This window comes from Dothidotthia symphoricarpi (genome assembly GCF_010015815.1).
Source record: "Dothidotthia symphoricarpi CBS 119687 unplaced genomic scaffold P153scaffold_3, whole genome shotgun sequence".
NCBI classification, from domain to species: Eukaryota; Fungi; Ascomycota; class Dothideomycetes; order Pleosporales; family Dothidotthiaceae; genus Dothidotthia; species Dothidotthia symphoricarpi.
The window spans coordinates 533,011-550,657 of NW_022985010.1; the positions used below are offsets into that span (position 1 = coordinate 533,011).

The following is a 17,647-nucleotide window of genomic DNA, read 5'->3' on the forward strand; positions in this document are numbered from 1 at the left end:
TCCGTTTGCCATTGGGACGTGATCAATTGATCTTGCTCGCAAGATGGTGGTCTCATCGTCGCAAAGTTCACCATACTCGGCTTAGTCTCGCTGTGACTGCCAAATGTCTCCCGAGGATTTGTATCTTCACATGTCCCAGTGACAAGTCAACATAAGTCTCTATTCCCTTTGATCGGTAAATCCACCCACAATCCCCTCACTCCCCCTCCCACACACCATCACCATGGACACCGCCAAAGCCACCCTCTCAAAAGCCGCCGAAACAAGCAAAACCCTCGAAAAGAACCTCTCCCAAAAACTAACCTACCTCTGGCACGAAATCCCCCCCTGGCAACAAGACAACCACTACATCCAAACCGGGTACCGCCCCGCCTCAAACTCGTACTCAAAGTCCTTCCGCAGCCTAGCCTACATCCACAACGAGACGGTAAACATCTACACGCACCTGCTCGGCGCGCTGTCCGCCCTCGTCGCCTCCGCCGTGCTCTACAGCACCCTTGCGCCCAGATACGAGACGGCCACGAAAGAAGATGTGTACGTTTTTTCGTGTTTTTTCCTGGGCGCGATGGCGTGTCTGGGGATGAGCGCGACGTATCATACGATTCAGAATCACTCGCATGAGGTGGCTGTGTGGGGGAATAAGCTGGATTATCTGGGTATTGTGTTTTTGATCTGGGGGAGCTTTGTGCCTGTTTTGTATTATGGGTTTCAGGAGGAGCCGCGGTTGATGAGGAGGTATTGGGCTATGGTGGGTTTATTCTTTGCACTTCTTCTTTGTGTCCTTTTATTGGTGCTGATGGTATAACAGATCACCACACTGGCGGCGGCGACTTCTCTGGTCTCCACGCATCCTAGTTTCCGCACGCCTGCTCTGCGCCCCTTCCGTGCTCTTATGTTTGTGCTTATGGGTCTCTCCGCTGTGTTCCCTGTTCTGCATGGCACCAGGCTCTACGGCGTTGCGCATATGCGTCAGTCTGTTGGGCTGGGTTGGGTTGTGCTGGAGGGTGTTTTGTATATTGCCGGAGCGGGTCTTTATGCTGCACGCGTGCCAGAGAGACTGGCTCCCGGTAAGTTCGATATCTGGGGGAGTAGTCACCAGATTTTCCATGTCTTAGTTGTGGCAGCGGCGGCGTGTCATTGTGTGGGGCTTGTGAAGGCGTTTGATTACATGCATGGAATTGGTATGGGGATCAGACTCTGAAGTTGGCGGGGGATGTTGTGTTGTCGCGTCAAGGCCTATCGGAGATATCAGAACGCGTTCAAGCTGTCGAGAAGCATCTGCGCGGGCTGCTTGAAAGTCCCATATAATACAAGCTCCCGTAGTAGGTAATGGAAGAAATCACATACATCTTTCAACGCCTACTGCACAATTTCAACTCCGAAAAGTCAATGTGCTCATCCACAATCCCCCCAAGACCTGACGTTCTCCACACATTCCCAATCCAGCCATGCAGCCGAACGACGCACAGACGACGATGACGATTCGGTCCGATTCCCCGTATTCCACCACGCAACCAATCAACGCGCCGAATCGCTATGTTTCGCAGCTTCCGATCCATAAGCTCCCAGACCTCAACCGTATGCTTCCTTGACTTTCCTTCCCTCCCTCTTCACACTCCGCACATCTTACTTTGCGCATCATACTCCACGCATCGCAGTCTTCACGCGCTATCGGCTCACCTTTGCGCGCCATCCTCATCCGAATTGATATATTCGCGACGCAAACAACCTTTCACGTCGCATCACTTGTTCTTCATTGAATTGCGAAGCTTGCGCGATTCTACTCAAAATGACTGATACTGAGATCCAGCAAGGAGACAAAGGTACGCGCTTGAAATTCTTATACCCACGCGTTGCTTCGGCGCGTTGTCTGCCGACGAAGCGCGCATCACGGCGCAAAGCACTGGTGACGGCGCGTTGCACACGCGCGCACAAAACGCGCACCATCAACACGCTCGACATTTGCTGACGCGACTCGCAGTCTCATGGAGCTGGGGCAGTGGGAACCCCGGCGGTAAGGTCGCCGAGGTCAAGGAGCAGGGCGAGATTGCCATTGAGTCGAATCGCGGCAACACTATCAAGAAGAACGCGTCGCCTGACGATCCGGCCGTTCATATTGAGCGATCTGGCAATGATGTCGTGAAGCGCGCTTCTGAGCTCACTATTGAGGAGAAGGCTGACGGCGCTAATGGCGAGGAGAAGGAGGCTGAGGAAAAGGAGGAGAAAGAAGCCGAGTCGGACAAGAAAGACGAGCCTGAGACGAACGGGGATTCGAAAGCAGAGGCATCCAAGGAGGAGTCCAAGGATGAGCCTGAAGCCGCCGCCAAAGATGACGCCAAGGACGACGCGAAAGACACCACCAAGCCCACCGAGAAGAAACCCACCAAGACCACCAAGAAGAAGGCCGAACCAGCCAAGACCGGAACAAAGCGCAAGTCCCCCGCCTCCGACAAGGACGCTTCAGACGCCGAGAAAGACGAGCCAGAAGCCAAAAAGACCAAGACAGACGCCGCCGAAGCAGACGGTGAGGACAAGCCCAAAGTCAAAAAGGGCGGCCGTCCCAAAAAGGAGAAGAAAGAAGCCGCCCCCAAGAAACAGAAGCAGCCAAAGAAGGCCGCTACCGCCGACGGCGAGCCCCGGCGCAGCGCCAGAAATAGGTCCTAGACTACCTGCTGTGTGCTGGCTAACAAGGGGTTTTTTACAGGCACCGGCTCTCCGGTCGTTGCTGTCCTCGCTTTCGTCCAGGTGCCCCTCACTGCTGAGGGGGATGTTGATATTTCGAGGCTGTATCGGGAATATCTGGGAGATTGGTTTTGAGCTCGATGGATCGGCGCGGCGCAACAGACATGGGTATTGGGAATGGCAATGGGGGATTCGTCAGGGTAAAAAATATAACTGGAATCATTGGTATGGGATTGGGTGGATGGGGGTTTCTCACTTGACGGCGCTCAGTGGGTTGGTTTGCCTTTGTTGTCGTTTTCCTTGTTTGTTTGGTTGTACTGCGTGTTGGTTATGGGATGGTGGAGAGGATGAGGGGACTTGGTCTTGTATTAGTATCGCAGGGTAACGCAAAAGTAGCAGGTGCAACAATCAAAGAATTAAATAAAACAAATTGTTATCAAGCACGTTGCAAGCTCATGTCAGGAGAAAGGTGTAAAGATGTGAAGAGATGAGAACTGTGCGCTCTTTCTTAGAATCGGCGCCGAAGGACGCACGTCTAAACTGATAGGTCGTTGAAGGAGGCATGGATGTTGAAACACGGTTCGTCTTGCTACAAGGCATAATCGAAGTATTTCTCGTACTTGGACGTCCAACGCGTTGAAATGAGTGATCAGTAACAGCGAGAGCTGCATGACTGATCTATGGGGAAATACGTACACCACACATCAATCACAACCATTCAATTGAAGCTATACCAAATACATTAAGAATGATAAATGGTTGATTAAGCAGGAAAAACTCCAATCTAAAATCAAGACGTAATTCGTCCAGTTGTTTCCCAGAACAAACCCCAAATGTAGTGCCCAAAGTCCATCTTGACGAACTGCACAGAAATAGAATGCAGTAGATAAATCTGAGCAAATGACATGCACTGAGAGGGAAACTTGACAAGACAAAACAACCCTTAGATCAGCCCCAGGATTCTTGCTCTGCTTTGCGTTGTTGCCGTCGCTCCCGTCAAGAACATAGAAGTAGAGGAGTCCAGCTCAGAAAACACCCAGTTGTTCTCAACCCCTTCTCTGGGGTGGACTCGAACACACGGAAACAAAACGCAAAAACAAAGCCGCAGAAGGGAACAGAAATAGAGCAGTAAGCAGAACAAGTGTGACAGGAGAACCTGTAGCTCGAAACACCTCACTCAACTCATCGCCAAGTCACTCGCACCGTCTTCGTTCGCCCCAATCTCTCCATCCACCCCGCCATAACCAGGCTCGATTTGCCGGCCCAGTGTCGTCGAGATCATCAAATGGACATCCCGCCCAAGCTCCGGAAGCAAACCCACACGTTCCTGGAACACGACGCCCAGACTATCGTCGTTAATATACTCCCAAAAGTGCTCCGCCATATACCCAGACAGCATAGCGCGCAGCTCTCCCTGCACAGCAGACGCAGCATCCGGCGTCCTATAAACCGCAATCGCCATCCACAGGACCTCGGCAAGACCCCAAGGTGCCAACCTCTGCGCTTTCAGCGCGATGTAGTCCAGCATATCTTCCATGCCCAGCTTCTCCGCCGCATCCCACGCGGCGCAGCATTCTGCTATGGCGCTCGTGTTCTCCTCGTCGCTGTCTGGAAACCGGATGCCGAAATCGCGCGTCTCGAGGAACTGCGCGATGAACTCGAAGTCGCGCGGGTCGATGTCGCGGAGACTGGGGTGGACGAGGGCCCATCCATTTTCGCCTTTTGTGGTGAGGTAGCTGGTGCCGAGGAAGTTTCTCTTGAAGGCGGGGCAGGCGTCGACGTAGGATTTGAGGATGTTGCGGGCCTCTTTGTCGGGCCCGACGAGGAATTCGACGTACTCTTTGCTTTCGGAACTGTATGGACTTTAGTCTTGGGTTGTGAATGGAGTGGGGTAGACTTACAGATCTCCCTCGATGACGTTGCCGTCGATGTTGGAGGGTTGTTGGTCGGCACTATTCTCTCTTGTTGGGATTGGGCTGTCCCTACATCTCTGATGACGCGAGTTGTTATCAAGATTTGGTGACAGACTTGTAGTGCTGTCGCGTCGGCGGGAAAGTAATACATGCCTTGGCGTACAGGAGGCCTCGAAACTCCCTACAAGATCAGAATCTCTTCGTCGTTTAGGCGGTCTTGGCGGAGAGAGAGACGGCGTGGGAAGGGCGCCAGACGTTGTTCCCCAATATTCGTCTCTGCTTGCAGCAATCGCCTTTTGCAGATCTTCGTCAAAGTCTAAGTCTGGATCATGGCATGTTGTGTACGGCCCTTCGTCTTCCCAGCTCGATCTCTTACGAGAAGGCCTCTCTTGCTGCTGTAATGAAGATATTGAAGGCATAAAAGACATCGATCTCTTCGTAGCCAAGAAGTCTGCCCGACTGGCACGAATGGCTTGTTTCATGTCTTCATCCATATCCGAGTCATCTTCCTCAGAGTTCATGTCGGCATCTTCCTCGTCTGATGATGTGACCACAGTCATCTTTCGTACTTCGTTTCTCCAGTGATTAAGTCCAAGACCTGCATCGCGGGCACTATCTGCAATGGCGTAGGCTTCCCCTAGTCCCGGGGTATTCTCGATTAGCTCTTCATCGTCGAAAACGAGTTGCGGGTTATATTCATTCATCTCCGAGGTCAGTGCCCAACGACTAGCGACGTTAGTATGTAGAATATATCAAGATGTTATAGATAGTCTTACAACTCAAGATACTCTCCAATGAGGAGGATCAGCGTGACGTACGCTGCGGGTCGAGTTTGAAGAAACTCATTGGGCGCAACATTTTCTGTGCACACCACTGCAGGCCAAAGTGGAGTTTCTTTGCCATGCTGTCGGTAGTGTATAATTCGTCCTGGCGTATACGAAACCATCTTATAGATAGTGTTGGTGGAGTTGTTGATGTGCAAAGGTATGTCGAGTGAACCTGTGATGGTCGTACTCTGTGTATTTGCATGGATCAATTGCGAGAGAGAGAGAGAGAGAGAGAGAGAGAGAGAGAGAGAGAGAGTGTGTGTGTGTGTGTGTGTGTGTGTGTGTGTGTGTGTGTGTGTGTGTGTGTGTGTGTGTAAGTGTGTGTGTGAGAGAGAGGCGTGCAACTGGTGTTGATACTTGAGAGGAAGTATGCTCGGTAGATCTCGATTACTGGACTTTGATGCCGACTACGAGCTTTGGCAGGTTGCAAGTAAGTTGCGCAAGCGTAGAGGTGAGATACCGGTTATGAAAGTTTCAGTACTTTGTTGCCACTCTCGTGAGCGTTGTGAAGACGAGAGTTAATGTGTGATAAGTAAAGAGAGTGTGTTGCAGTGATGGAGAACGAAGAGAAACACCAGTCATGTTAATCAAGAATCAGGTAAAGAGAACGAAGAGAAGGATAGTTTATGTAGAACTGATATTGCCTTCTTAATGAGTTGGTAGAGCGACTATGTGCTGCACCAAGTCGAGGTAAAGTCAGCCGAAGCAACATACTATCGCAGACAAGAGACAACAACTCATCATGCTGCTAAAATGAATGACGCTGTCACAGCCGTACTTCGAAGTACAACATAACGCAATGCTATCAACGCTTTGGACAAAAAGATGCGAAAACCCGACACTGGTCTCAGACGGAGTGAGCAAGCGAACGAACGCGGAGTTGGAGTTCGGAGGTTACATAAGCCAACCGCCGCAAACCAATCAACGAATCAAAGGACATCTGGCATCAAGCTCTCGAACAGAGTAGCTTCGCGACAGCACTCGCAACTTACGTCTCTCAAAAAGCGCGCTGGAAAAGAACGCGTCAAGCTCCCACGCCTCTCCCAACCCTCCAAAACAACCCACTGTCCACCCTCACAAACCGCAACCATGCTCGGTCTCTCAGACATGCAACCGCGCCAGCTGGCCGCGCAAGTCCTAAACTTCGCTCTCGTGCTCTCTACCGCCTTCATGCTCTGGAAAGGGCTGTCCGTTGCCAGCGATTCGCCGTCGCCCATCGTCGTCGTGCTCTCGGGGTCCATGGAGCCCGCGTTCCAGCGCGGCGACCTGCTATTCCTATGGAACCGGGGGTTGGATACACAGGTGGGGGAGATTGTGGTGTACAATGTCAAGGGGAAGGACATTCCGATTGTGCATCGTGTTGTTCGGCGGTATGGTGGAGGGTGAGTTGTTCTCCTTCTTCCCACATTTGGAATCGAGCAAGAGGGGGACTTGGAACTTGGAACTTGGAGTGGGAATGGCAGGTTGATCTGGAATTAGAGCAGTACTGACAAAAAAGTAGCGAAACACCCCTCCAGCTCCTCACAAAAGGCGATAACAATCTCGCTGACGACACCGAACTTTACGCCACGGGCCAGTCCTTCCTAAACCGCAAAGAGGATGTTATCGGAAGCGTGATAGGCTTCATTCCGTTTGTTGGATACGTGACGATATTGCTGAGCGAGCACCCATGGTTGAAGCAGGTCATGCTGGGTATGATGGGTGTAATGGTCGTGTTACAAAGGGAGTGAGAGCTTTGTCAGAGGGATGGGTTGAACTGCGTGTCCATGTGGACGTAATGTCAAAAAAGCGACATACCAACAGAGAAATGGGGCTGGACGAGGTTAGTCTGGTTCAAGGGTTTGGAGCTCTCCGTAGTTCTCTTGGAGATTTGGAAAACAGCATAGCAAGGCGTTCGGTTTGCAGTCAGGCAACGTCACAGAGGGGCGAGTTGACATATGGAAACTACTCAAAGAGAGGAGGTAGATATCCACCTACGGGATCGTTACAGCGCAAACCTGCATTGAATCAAGTCAAGTCGCGAAGATATCTGGATGACTTGTTCCGGAGACCAAGTTCTTGTTCAAAAAATAAATAAGTTGTGACACAGCAATTCCATCCACACAGAGAATGAGTAGATCCGCGCATACATCCCAACTCAGTCACAGCGAGTGGAAGTGCAAAAACAAACATGCGACTGAGGAGGTTCGAACTCCTGACCCCCGCCTACTTCGTTGAAACGATGGGAAGGCGATACCCTAACCACTGGGCTACAGACGCTTGGTCGTTTGATTCGATGTCCAATCGTCCAAAATTCACACTTCTATACACCATCCCATATGTAGCCCATCGAGATTCATTGAGCATTGTTCATCACTGTCAAGACATATGGAGGGGTTCGTCGTCAGCACATAACAAGCGTTTGGGGGTGATCTGGACCTTGGTTCTGGTGAAATCAACTGGCCCAGATGAAGATGAAGGAGACCGTGAAACGGTAATGCAAAGAGTGGGTACGTAAACTGGCCCCATTGAAAAAACAAAGGATTAGTGTGTGTGCTACCGGAGATGAAGCGAAAGAATCACGGCTGGAGGTGGCAATTGAAATATGGAGGCATGAGTAGCGTTATGTCGACGCGCGCTTTCATCGCGACACGCTTGAGTTTCATAATCACAAGCATCACCATCACAACACTAACAGGTCATAGCACAGATTTCCATACCGCAGTTGACTAATTTACATATATAGACCAGACCTTACGCTTCGTGGTCCCTTCCTCGCCGACGATTGGTGGCGTAGAGGCGCCAGATATCATAGACGCGTGGAAGAGACAAAGCCATGTCCGCATTGGTCGAGCTGCACTGCGGCCTGCCTCCGCAAAGAACCCATTAAGAAGCTGAATGACGCAGAAACCGATATCATGCCTTAGACACCATGACCGCCGACCGAGTGAGAGCATACATCAACGATAGAAAGCACAGGTAAAGTAGCTTTCTACTCGGACTCCTCTTCCTCTTCCTCCTCAGCCTCAGCAGCCTCCTGAGACTCGTTAGTCATACTGTTATTGCAGGACGTGGAGAAGAACTTACGGCATAGGCGGCCTTCTCCTGCTCGTAACGCTTCTTGTCGGTGGCAGCCTTGGCCTCGTAGGGCTGGCGCTGCTTCTCGGAGAGAGCCTTCCACTTCTCACCGAGCATCTTGCCGACCTCGCCTAGAGATGGTTAGAAAAGAAGATCGGGATTGGCAAAGCGTAGACTTACCGAACTTGATACCGGGGTTGTCCTCACGGACCTTGTCGCGCTGGTCGTTGGCGAAGAACATGTAGGCGGAAAGACCACGCTTGGGCGCGTTGGGGTCTGTCGTTCGTCAGAGCCGAGATTGGAAGCAATCATGCACGTGAGCTTACCCTTCTTCTTCTTGCCGGCGACATCAGCCTTAGCGGCCCTGCCCTTGCCGCGGGTAGACTTCTCCTTAGGCATGATGCAGGTACTGGACTATATTTCTGTTGTTAGTTGCTGTTCGAGTTGAAGCAGATGATACGTGAGAAAGAGGGCAATCAGGAAAGAAAGACAGCCTCCGTTCAGGATCGCAGTGACATCAAATCCAGTGAAACATTGTTACGGACGCTGCCAGCCGATGGGGATGGGTGAGTGACAATGCACAGCGCGTGTTGGTGACGCGAGCGAAAACACCACGATGCGACGCGAAAATGCGCAATGTTACGCTGAGAGAAACGCGAGGTACTTACAGTTGTTGTTGAAATTCAGGTAAGGCGCGTGGTTGACTGGAGTCTGTATTGCAGTCAGCATGTGCTTGATAGTGGTCAATGGCGACGGCGATGGACGAGAATTGCAACGCGACGACGCTCAAAAGATGCAAAGAACAGGCAGTAGGCGTGTTCGGAGCGCGTTTTGAAGCAGAAAAAAGCGTGTGGAGTTGTGTTGAGGTTTTGGGTATTGCTGGGTACTGTAGCGACATGATGAAATGCAACCGAAAACTTACCTCACGCGTTTTGGCTGCAAAGTTGTATGGAGGATTTGGGTGAGAGAGTTGGGTGAGAGATTTTGGCGGGCGGGCGGCGAAGACTACCTGGAGCCCAGCGCTATGACCCGCCCGCTGCTGCTTGTTTTGTTATGACAAAACCCCTCATTCCTCGAGCGACAGCTGCTCATCTCGCATAGGCAAACGGGCTACACGCAATATGACGAATCTTCACGCTGCAATGTCCGGTGAATTGCCTAGCTGTTCTCCAATTCCCTCTGACTGTTGTTTCGAGTGTAGAGGTTTACATGCTGCACTCAGCATCTCGCCAGAACAGACACAGCTGCCCGTATCGAAGAACGCTCGCCCTTTGTCCAGCTTGTTTCATGCATGCTTGGATTGCACGCCAAACACATTGCCCTACTATTCGTCAGGTGCGCAGAAAGTGGCCCTTTGACGTTATCTTATTTGATAGTGTGGCTGGGTGGTGTTCTCCCCCATCGCGCAACCGCTTCAAGGTGTTACGTGCAATGTTTTCGAACGTACCCCAGTCGACGAATAGATTTCCCAAGCTCACTCCGCCTGCACTGATTGTGCACTACTTCTGCGCTGTTTTACGGAGCGGGCTTGACTAGGAGTTCTGTGGAGGCTGCTTGGTGAAGCTCACCGCAACGTACCTAGGCGCGCCTCGACCACAGCCTTTCCAACCCCAACACGCTCGGTGCACGCGTCAATATAGCTTGTCAAACATGCCCAACACACAGCTTTCAATATTCTTACTCGTAGATATCAATTTCCAATTCTACCAACGCGACTATGATGTCTGTCGGGTGTCGACGTGCAGGACGATGAATACGCAGGCCGCACGCAATTCCGGGATTACAAGTGCGCCGAGGGCTTACTCACACAAAAAACAAACGTCACCATAACGTATTCAGCCTCTCCTCCGTTAGTCCAAATACCCAGAACTAAGGTGCAGCGCGATCTTGCAACGGCTTGACAAGCACATACAACATTTATGCAGAACTTTTGCATATTGGAGAACGACTATTGTACGTCTAGCTTACTTATGGCATCAGGCCTTGAAGTTTGGTTCAGCATTCTAAAAGTCCAAAGACAAACGAACGGTGCACAGCTTCGACCAGACTGCACATGTGTCTGGGGCATCTTTTAAATTTAAGACTCTGTCCCGACGAGAGTAACGCAGCTGGTTGCCTATGCTTGGTTCATCCGTCCTCCTCATCATCCATAACAAGCTCGGTCAGGCCTTCGTCCGCCGCCCAGTTGACTCCACTGCCAACAATCATGGCCGACAGGATTCCCTTCAATGTCTGAACCCTTCTCCTGGACTCCTTCAGCTCCTTTTCCACTGCCTGCACCTGGTTGCGCAGTCGAGGATCTTCGATGTCTTTGGCTGATTGTGCTTTCATATCCTCGGCCAATGCTAGCATTGTCTGAGATAGTTCTCGGTTCTTCTGATTTGCAATGACATTTGCCTGCTCGGCTACACCTAAGGCCCTGGTGGAAGATGCAAGCTTTGAGGCCAGAGAGCTATGAACCATTGAGACGGCATCGTTCTCTGTGATTAGTGGACGTATGCGTCTAGGCGATGTGAGACTAACTTCCACATGGTGACTTGTGCTGTGCTTACTTTTCTATAAAACTTGCCTGCTCACTTCCATGGACAGCTTTCAGCACCGGGTCCATGACGAGCACGTTGTGGGTAATTCGGTTTCGGATCTCATATTCTGCTTTTGCCTCCATAGCCTCGCGTTGGGCTATGATCAGCTGCTCTTGCAAAGCGTCATCTGAGAGTGTTGAGACATCAGGCACATGTGCTACAGAAAATTAGTTTGACTCTGGCACCAAAACATGCAAAACAGTGTGACGTGCCTATTTGCTGTGCCTGAAGGAGGCTCTGCTGCAGTTCAAGCTCCCGCAACTGGTCGTAGAGCTCAAGGGCTCGCTTCTCGACATCAGAGAAGGCGAACGCGTCGCTGTATCTGGTCTGGAGCAGATCTGCATGATCGTTTGGGTCTTGCACATCTGCAGTCGCGTCTCCCATTTCAACGTCTTGCTTGGTCGCCATGACAGTCTTTTGACAGCGTAGACTGATCCTCATGCGCGAACTGAGATGTTCACGCGCCGTTCACCAATGATGCATCATCGCGAGCCCGTGCCGCTGATCCCTGCAGCAACCTGCTTGGCGGGACTTTGTGCTCCCGCGAGCCATCTCTCAATCAAGCTTCCAACTTCCTCACGATAGAACTGCTGCAACAGCCTGATGAACAGCAAGAGGATCGCGCCGGATGTCGTTGGGGATTGCTGTAGCTCACACGGGCCAGCGTCTCGATGCTGATCCCGTTGCTTTCAGCTCGGTTGATGCGCTCAAGCACTGGATCTCGCGTGCTACTGAGATTCCGCCAGAGGCCCAGATATTGCTGACGCTGAGTGGCAAGCATGTCAAGCTGCAGGCGTTGCTGACCGAGGTGCGAGTGTGCTTCCAAGATACGCACAATATGCTAACCGCCTCAACCACAGAAGGAGATATTTGTCTATGATCGCACTCTCTCCCACAGAGCGCAGGCTTCCACACTCCTCGTGCCTCTCCCAGACCCATACATGCCCGACGACCCTCCCAATACCCTCTCCAACAACACCGATCTGCGAGCATGGCAGGCCCTCTTCCAGGCACGCCGCGACTGGGCGTTTGCGGCCCTCGAGAAGTCGCACTCCATGTCTCGTATAGCCTCGAAACACTTCGCCGAACAGGCCACGATAGAGAAAGGAACCCACGTTGCCGTGGGAAACCACGACTCACACATCCGAGGGTTGGAGCAGAAGTACCAGGCAGCAAGCGAGTGGTTTGACGGCGTCGAGAAAGAAGCGGGAGACAACTTGCGCCGACTGGACGTAGATTTTGGACAGCTCGAGTCCATGCCGGCCAAGCCACAGTTCGCCCATTTCCTCGCGAAGGAGATGCGTTCGGCACAGGCGGTGCAAAGTGCCCGGAAGACTCCTCCAAATACAACCGCCTCGTTGCAGGATTTCCTAGACGTCGAGGCTGTCAAGAGCGCTACGGTCATGAGCAAGCGTGTGCGGGAGTCGTTCGGAAAGCGCATGGCTGGTATGAGCACACAGCTGGAGAAGATTGGCATAGACTACCACGAGCTGCTGAGTGCTGTCGGTCAAAGCCAGAGTCGATCGCTCGTAGACGATTCTGAGGAGCCTATCCGACTCTACAACGAGATCGATGCGGTTGCCAAAAAGGTCGAATCCGATTTTGAGCACGTCATGGGCCTTGAGGCAAACTCGAAATCAGTCGCACAGGTCTCGAAAATGGCACTACTACACACACGCAACTTCCTCCCGGCTATCAAAGAGTATAGCGCTGAAATGAGCGACCTTGTGCGGCGGTCTGTAGAACAAAAGAACATTGCAGCTCGAAACGGGGTGGAGAGCATGCAGGGTATTGCCAGTATCGAATCTGTGATCGCGAGTCTCAATGCGGAACTTGAGTCGATCAGCATACCGCAGGAAGGAGTTGCTGCTTTCGAGCTCATATCGCTCGTGGGTCGATTGCCATACGTATATGGTACGCTTCTCGTCGAAGCCGTTCGAAGGCGCGAATGGTCGGAAAGACTGGAAAAGGATACATCGTCGCTCGCCGAAGAAATGGCGACATTCCAAGAAGAAGAAGAGCGACGACGTAAGCGGTGGTTGAAGCCCATTGCGGACGTCATAAATCTCGACGCTGTGCAGGGCGGTCTCCTTGGGTTCGAGATGAATGTGCAACCTGACAAAAATGTTTGGCCCGTGGTTGCACGAGAAGACCTTCAGGAGTACCTTCAAAGCTTGCAAGGGTTAGACGGTCAAAACTCGGAAGCTGAAGCTCTCAGTCAGGCCATCAAAGACCTCGACCGGCCCACCAAGCAGCAGATCAAGCGGGCGAAGAACTTCAAAATGGGGAGTGTTCACGAGCCAGCCTTTGGAAAAGGATCACAACTTATGGTCCGTGGTGACGATGACCTCAAGGTTCTTCGTGAGTCGCACGCAAAGCTTGAAGATGAGCTCAAGGGCTCGAAGAGTCGAGTGCGACGTCTTGAGGACTTGCTACACCGCCAAAACCATGTTAGTCGACTTTCGATCGGTGGCGCACCGCCTTCATTCTTGCAGAGTCCTGGAGACCCCTCGACTCCTACGGTAGAATCTCCTAGACCTTACGATGAGCTTTCCAGACGATCTTCCGTGTCCTCTCGACGTTTCTCTACAACCCAAGGACAGGATGAGAAGCGTAGGATTGTTCGACTTGAACAGGAGCTTGCAGTCGAGAGGGAGGCGCGCACCAACCTCGAGAAAGAAACACAGGCTCGAAAGGAAGAGGACACAGATCTACGACGTCAAGTTGAAGAAGCTGTGTCTACTAAAGAGAACATCATGGAGAATATGAAGGCTCAGCAGCAGGAATTCGCCATCGAGCGTAGGTCGCTCGAAGAGGAGGTCAGCGCCTACAAGAGCAAGATTGAAGAAGCCGAAGACGAATTAGACCGAGTTCTCGGAAGTCGCGACAACGAGCGCACCGGAGTTGATGCAAGGATACATGAGCTTGCATCAGAGCTCGAACGGGTGCGCTCTGAGGCTACCAAAGAGCGTCGACAGGCCAGCACACAGCTAGAGGATCTCCAAATCGAGCTCGATGAGCGCACTCGTACTCAGACCCAGTACTTTGAGTCCCTGGGGATTGCTTTCGAACACTTGTCTCCTGGAACCAGCGTACCTGACGATCATTCTGACCTTGTTGCGCGGCTTGAGGATCTAGTCAGGCACTCAACCAACTATCAGAAAGAGCTGGAGCAAGCTATCGCGATAGCAAGGTCAGACAATGACAACGCACATGCTAGAGCCCATGAACAAGAGAGTAAACTGCAGACCGAACTGGCGACAAAAGAAAAAGACATCGCATCTGCTCAGGAACATCTCGGTATTGAACGATCCAAATCTACGTCGATTGCTGCAGAGCTTGAGGAAGAGCGTGGGCATCTCCATGAGCTTCGTGCGAAGTTTGCAGAAGGCGAGACTGGGTCAGAAGCTTTGCGCAAGCGGGTAGAGGAGGAAGAGGCCAAAGTTGGGAGTCTACAGGTCGACCTGGCGGAACAAAAGTCACATGCCAATAGCCTTGACGTCGAGGTCATGCGTCTGCAGAAGAAACTTCTCGAACTTGAAGAGGTAGACTCATCACGTACCCAACAGCGCATACTTCGTGCGAAAGAGCTGAGCCAACGCCTCTACACACAACACGAACGTCTCATCCGGTTACTGGAAGCACTTGGATTCGTTATTACTCACGAAAACGGCGAGATGGTTCTCCAGCGGGCGTCGAAGCTCAACAGCAGTACCGTGATGACCGATACCACTGGCGGATTGAGTCGCATGATGGCATCTTCACCCACGCCTCTCAAGCGTTACCTAGAAGACGTAGGGGATCTATCTTTCCTGCAATGGACCGAGTCGACAAGCCCGGAAGAGGAAGACCAACGGTACCAGGATCTGATAAACAAACTAGAGCTGTTCAATACGGAGATATTTAGCGACGCAGTTGCAAAACGCATGCGCGACATGGAGCATACCGCGCGTAAATGGCAAAAAGAAGCCCGCGCCTACCGCGATAAATCTCACCGGTTCCAGGCCGAAGCCCATGAGAAGATTGCCTATCGATCCTTCAAAGACGGCGATCTTGCCCTCTTCCTCCCTACGCGTAACAATGCACACCGCCCCTGGGCTGCCTTCAACGTCGGCGCGCCCCACTTCTTCCTTCGCGAGCAGGACTCACACCGCCTGCACGGCAAAGAGTGGCTCGTGGCGCGCATATCCAAAGTCGAAGAGCGCATTGTGGACCTCTCCAAGACACTCGATGGGGACGGCCGGTCTATCGCCTCCAGCAATGCTATCTCCTTTGAAGACGATAACCCGTTCGAACTGAGCGATGGCCTGCGCTGGTATCTCCTTGATGCCACCGAGGAAAAACCTATGGCTCCTGGTACTCCTGGTATCAAGGGTCAAGTCACAGTCAAGAGCAGTTTGGAGATGGGACAGGGCGAGATGCGGCCGGTGAAGAAAAAGAGTACTATGGATCCAGCGACACAACTCGCTTCGCTTGACAGTCGTCGCAGCAGCAATACGAGTAAGAAGAGTGCGCCTGTAGCTGGGACGCGTGAAGGATTTGCATCAAATGAGCGTGTGGATTCAGGCTCTGGTCCAAACTCAAACGTAGCGACACGCGGCGCGAGTCCTGCAGGAGCCCATGGTCCCAGTCATCTGAGGGAGACGACAGCCAGTAGTGCTGGTGTGGACAGATTGCTGGAGGATCAGGGTGCAAATGTGCGGAAAGACCTGCTATGGGGACCTTAGGTACACTCTCCACAAACCTAAGCTCCCCTCGCGTCACAGCAGCTTGACTGACTTTGTTCCAGGAGTTCCCCTTTCCTCAAAATTATGGAGAGATCAGACGCAAGTCATCTGTGTCGGGCCCTGCGCACTTTATCCGACGCTCTGCCACGACGCCAAGTATCGCACACAGTATGGGCAGAAGCGTCACCCGGACCGCAAGTCCATCGACAAGTCCTAAGAAGCAAAACCCGCCGCCGCCGACGAGACAGGGCAGTACGGGGATATGGGATAGTTTCTTTCAATACAACATCACGTATCAGGGTGGGAAGGGCAAAAAGTAGATAGAGTTGGGCCTTGCAAGCGGAGTGGAGCGGGACAAGCAAGAAAGGAAGAAAGAGGAGGCGGCGGCGGAGCGGAAATCACTCATCACATGTCTATCAATCATAAGTCAAACTCCTGAAAGTCGGAGCGGAAGTAAATGAAATACGCACGCGTCACGTCACGTTACGTCACATCCTCTCTCACAATCCACATTCCCCGATCTCATCACCCAATAACCCAACCAACGTTTATTTCCCATTTGATCGGCAGTCCTTCTCCATAATATATTTCCAAGCCACGGCGTTTTCCGCCGGACCTGTCCCCGGCCCTGAATATGAAGGCCCCCGCATCAAAGATCCGGTCAAACAAGCTCAAAAGTACTGTGGTATCCGGCAAAAGTAGTGTACATGGCAGGGGTACTTCTACTCGGAAATTGCAATGCGCTAGGCCTAACACAGTCAATTCTTTACACACACATCTCACAATATGTTATGCAAACCTAGAAATTTTTATGTGTTCTCCTACAGCAGTGACGATGTGATAGAGATGTAAGGTAGATAGTAATATTAGATAGTACACGAGAGTTGTAGTAGTAGTAGGAACACAGAATACAATACAAATTACTATGGTTTTGGATGTATTATTGCGTGATACAGCCGTTTAGAAACTCCGGATCTCCACCTGACTCACACCCCTGCCATGTACACTACTTTTGCCGGATACCACAGTATATTTGCCAACTGACCTTGTGATGCTTGAACTTTTGCGCTTCGCTTTCAAACGCCAAAAACGTGGGGTTTTGTCGATCGCTATTTCCCGCTTCGCTTGCCCCTTGCGGAGGAAGGAGCGGTTTCATCATTCTGCTCCGTTGGATAAGAGCGGCGGACACACGGAAGATGGCTAGGACTATACACGCACGCACGTATGCTACTTTGCAAACGCTGATCACTGACCGTGATACCGTAGATACGATATGCTGCTGTTTAGGCCGCGAGTAGAAGGTTACTTTACGTATGGCAATTGCACATTCCCTTCTCGATGTTAGCGCGCAGCTGGACTACGCACTAGCGCGCAGATCTACAATATCTCCACGCTACGCCACCGGTCTGGCGGTGCAGATCAGGAGGGACCAAGCACACGCTTCACTTGCTTGGTGGTTTGCTTGATCTGCTGGCGCGAGGCTTGGTGCAGTGATTGTCCAAAGTGTAAAAAGGGATTGTCAGGTCCGGCGTGTAGATCGACGGCCGATATCTGCGTCATGATGTGCGGTCTGGGGAAACACGGCGCTTCGATCTGCGGTGCTCAGGTGGTGGCTTGGAGAATGCTTGAGTAGGTACAAGCTCTCGAGACGGACGGGGGGAGGTTGGTGATCAGCGTGTTAGAGCGGCGCGGGTGGCACGGGGTGTAACGATCGGCTGTGGTCTTGGATAGGCTTGTTTCTTCTCCTCGCCTTGCGGGATGCTGTGTATGGGGGATCGCTCATGCTGTGCGAGATGAGATGAGACGATGGGGTGGCAGGGGGTGATGCAAGACATAGTGGCCCATCTTGGAAAGGCTTG

At 52.0% G+C, this 17,647-nt stretch overlaps 8 protein-coding genes and 1 non-coding gene across 9 annotated transcripts; 4 read left to right on the forward strand and 5 right to left on the reverse strand.

The window, feature by feature from the left end:
- Nucleotides 1-43: 43 nt before the first annotated feature.
- P153DRAFT_307967 (HlyIII-domain-containing protein) lies at nucleotides 44-1,359 on the forward strand. The gene is made up of 2 exons (XM_033664682.1): nucleotides 44-748; nucleotides 809-1,359. Exons 1-2 carry the CDS (start codon nucleotides 224-226, stop codon nucleotides 1,199-1,201), a joined length of 918 nt encoding a protein of 305 aa, XP_033527685.1. The 5' UTR covers nucleotides 44-223; the 3' UTR covers nucleotides 1,202-1,359.
- Nucleotides 1,360-1,789: 430 nt separating this feature from the next.
- P153DRAFT_381737 (uncharacterized protein) lies at nucleotides 1,790-2,664 on the forward strand (the record flags this gene model as incomplete). The annotated part of the gene is made up of 2 exons (XM_033670069.1): nucleotides 1,790-1,823; nucleotides 1,982-2,664. 2 exons carry the CDS (start codon nucleotides 1,790-1,792, stop codon nucleotides 2,662-2,664), a joined length of 717 nt encoding a protein of 238 aa, XP_033527686.1.
- An 817-nt stretch (nucleotides 2,665-3,481) lies between these two features.
- Nucleotides 3,482-5,541, reverse strand: P153DRAFT_331916 (uncharacterized protein; the record flags this gene model as incomplete). Its single annotated transcript, XM_033665487.1, has 3 exons — nucleotides 3,482-4,535; nucleotides 4,584-5,321; nucleotides 5,372-5,541. The coding sequence occupies 3 exons, from the start codon at nucleotides 5,539-5,541 to the stop codon at nucleotides 3,860-3,862; spliced, it is 1,584 nt and encodes a 527-aa protein (XP_033527687.1). The 3' UTR covers nucleotides 3,482-3,859.
- An 830-nt stretch (nucleotides 5,542-6,371) lies between these two features.
- Nucleotides 6,372-7,551, forward strand: P153DRAFT_363503 (signal peptidase complex catalytic subunit sec11). The gene is made up of 2 exons (XM_033667389.1): nucleotides 6,372-6,804; nucleotides 6,924-7,551. Exons 1-2 carry the CDS (start codon nucleotides 6,512-6,514, stop codon nucleotides 7,150-7,152), a joined length of 522 nt encoding a protein of 173 aa, XP_033527688.1. The 5' UTR covers nucleotides 6,372-6,511; the 3' UTR covers nucleotides 7,153-7,551.
- A 42-nt stretch (nucleotides 7,552-7,593) lies between these two features.
- On the reverse strand, nucleotides 7,594-7,681 carry P153DRAFT_t25. Its single transcript has one exon. It is a non-coding gene; the product is annotated as a tRNA-Gly (tRNA).
- A 364-nt stretch (nucleotides 7,682-8,045) lies between these two features.
- P153DRAFT_154059 (uncharacterized protein) lies at nucleotides 8,046-8,440 on the reverse strand. The gene has a single exon (XM_033662218.1). It carries the CDS (start codon nucleotides 8,356-8,358, stop codon nucleotides 8,131-8,133), a length of 228 nt encoding a protein of 75 aa, XP_033527689.1. The 5' UTR covers nucleotides 8,359-8,440; the 3' UTR covers nucleotides 8,046-8,130.
- Nucleotides 8,441-8,452: 12 nt separating this feature from the next.
- P153DRAFT_282425 (HMGB family protein) lies at nucleotides 8,453-8,878 on the reverse strand (the record flags this gene model as incomplete). The annotated part of the gene is made up of 3 exons (XM_033663198.1): nucleotides 8,453-8,610; nucleotides 8,660-8,755; nucleotides 8,806-8,878. 3 exons carry the CDS (start codon nucleotides 8,876-8,878, stop codon nucleotides 8,453-8,455), a joined length of 327 nt encoding a protein of 108 aa, XP_033527690.1.
- Nucleotides 8,879-10,490: 1,612 nt separating this feature from the next.
- Nucleotides 10,491-11,634, reverse strand: P153DRAFT_307982 (uncharacterized protein). Its single transcript, XM_033664683.1, has 3 exons — nucleotides 11,274-11,634; nucleotides 11,032-11,218; nucleotides 10,491-10,982 (listed from the first exon to the last, which is right to left on the reverse strand). Exons 1-3 carry the CDS (start codon nucleotides 11,500-11,502, stop codon nucleotides 10,607-10,609), a joined length of 792 nt encoding a protein of 263 aa, XP_033527691.1. The 5' UTR covers nucleotides 11,503-11,634; the 3' UTR covers nucleotides 10,491-10,606.
- Nucleotides 11,635-15,976, forward strand: P153DRAFT_331926 (uncharacterized protein). Its single transcript, XM_033665488.1, has 2 exons — nucleotides 11,635-11,869; nucleotides 11,922-15,976. The coding sequence occupies exons 1-2, from the start codon at nucleotides 11,690-11,692 to the stop codon at nucleotides 15,786-15,788; spliced, it is 4,047 nt and encodes a 1,348-aa protein (XP_033527692.1). The 5' UTR covers nucleotides 11,635-11,689; the 3' UTR covers nucleotides 15,789-15,976.
- The last annotated feature ends 1,671 nt before the right edge of the window (nucleotides 15,977-17,647 follow it).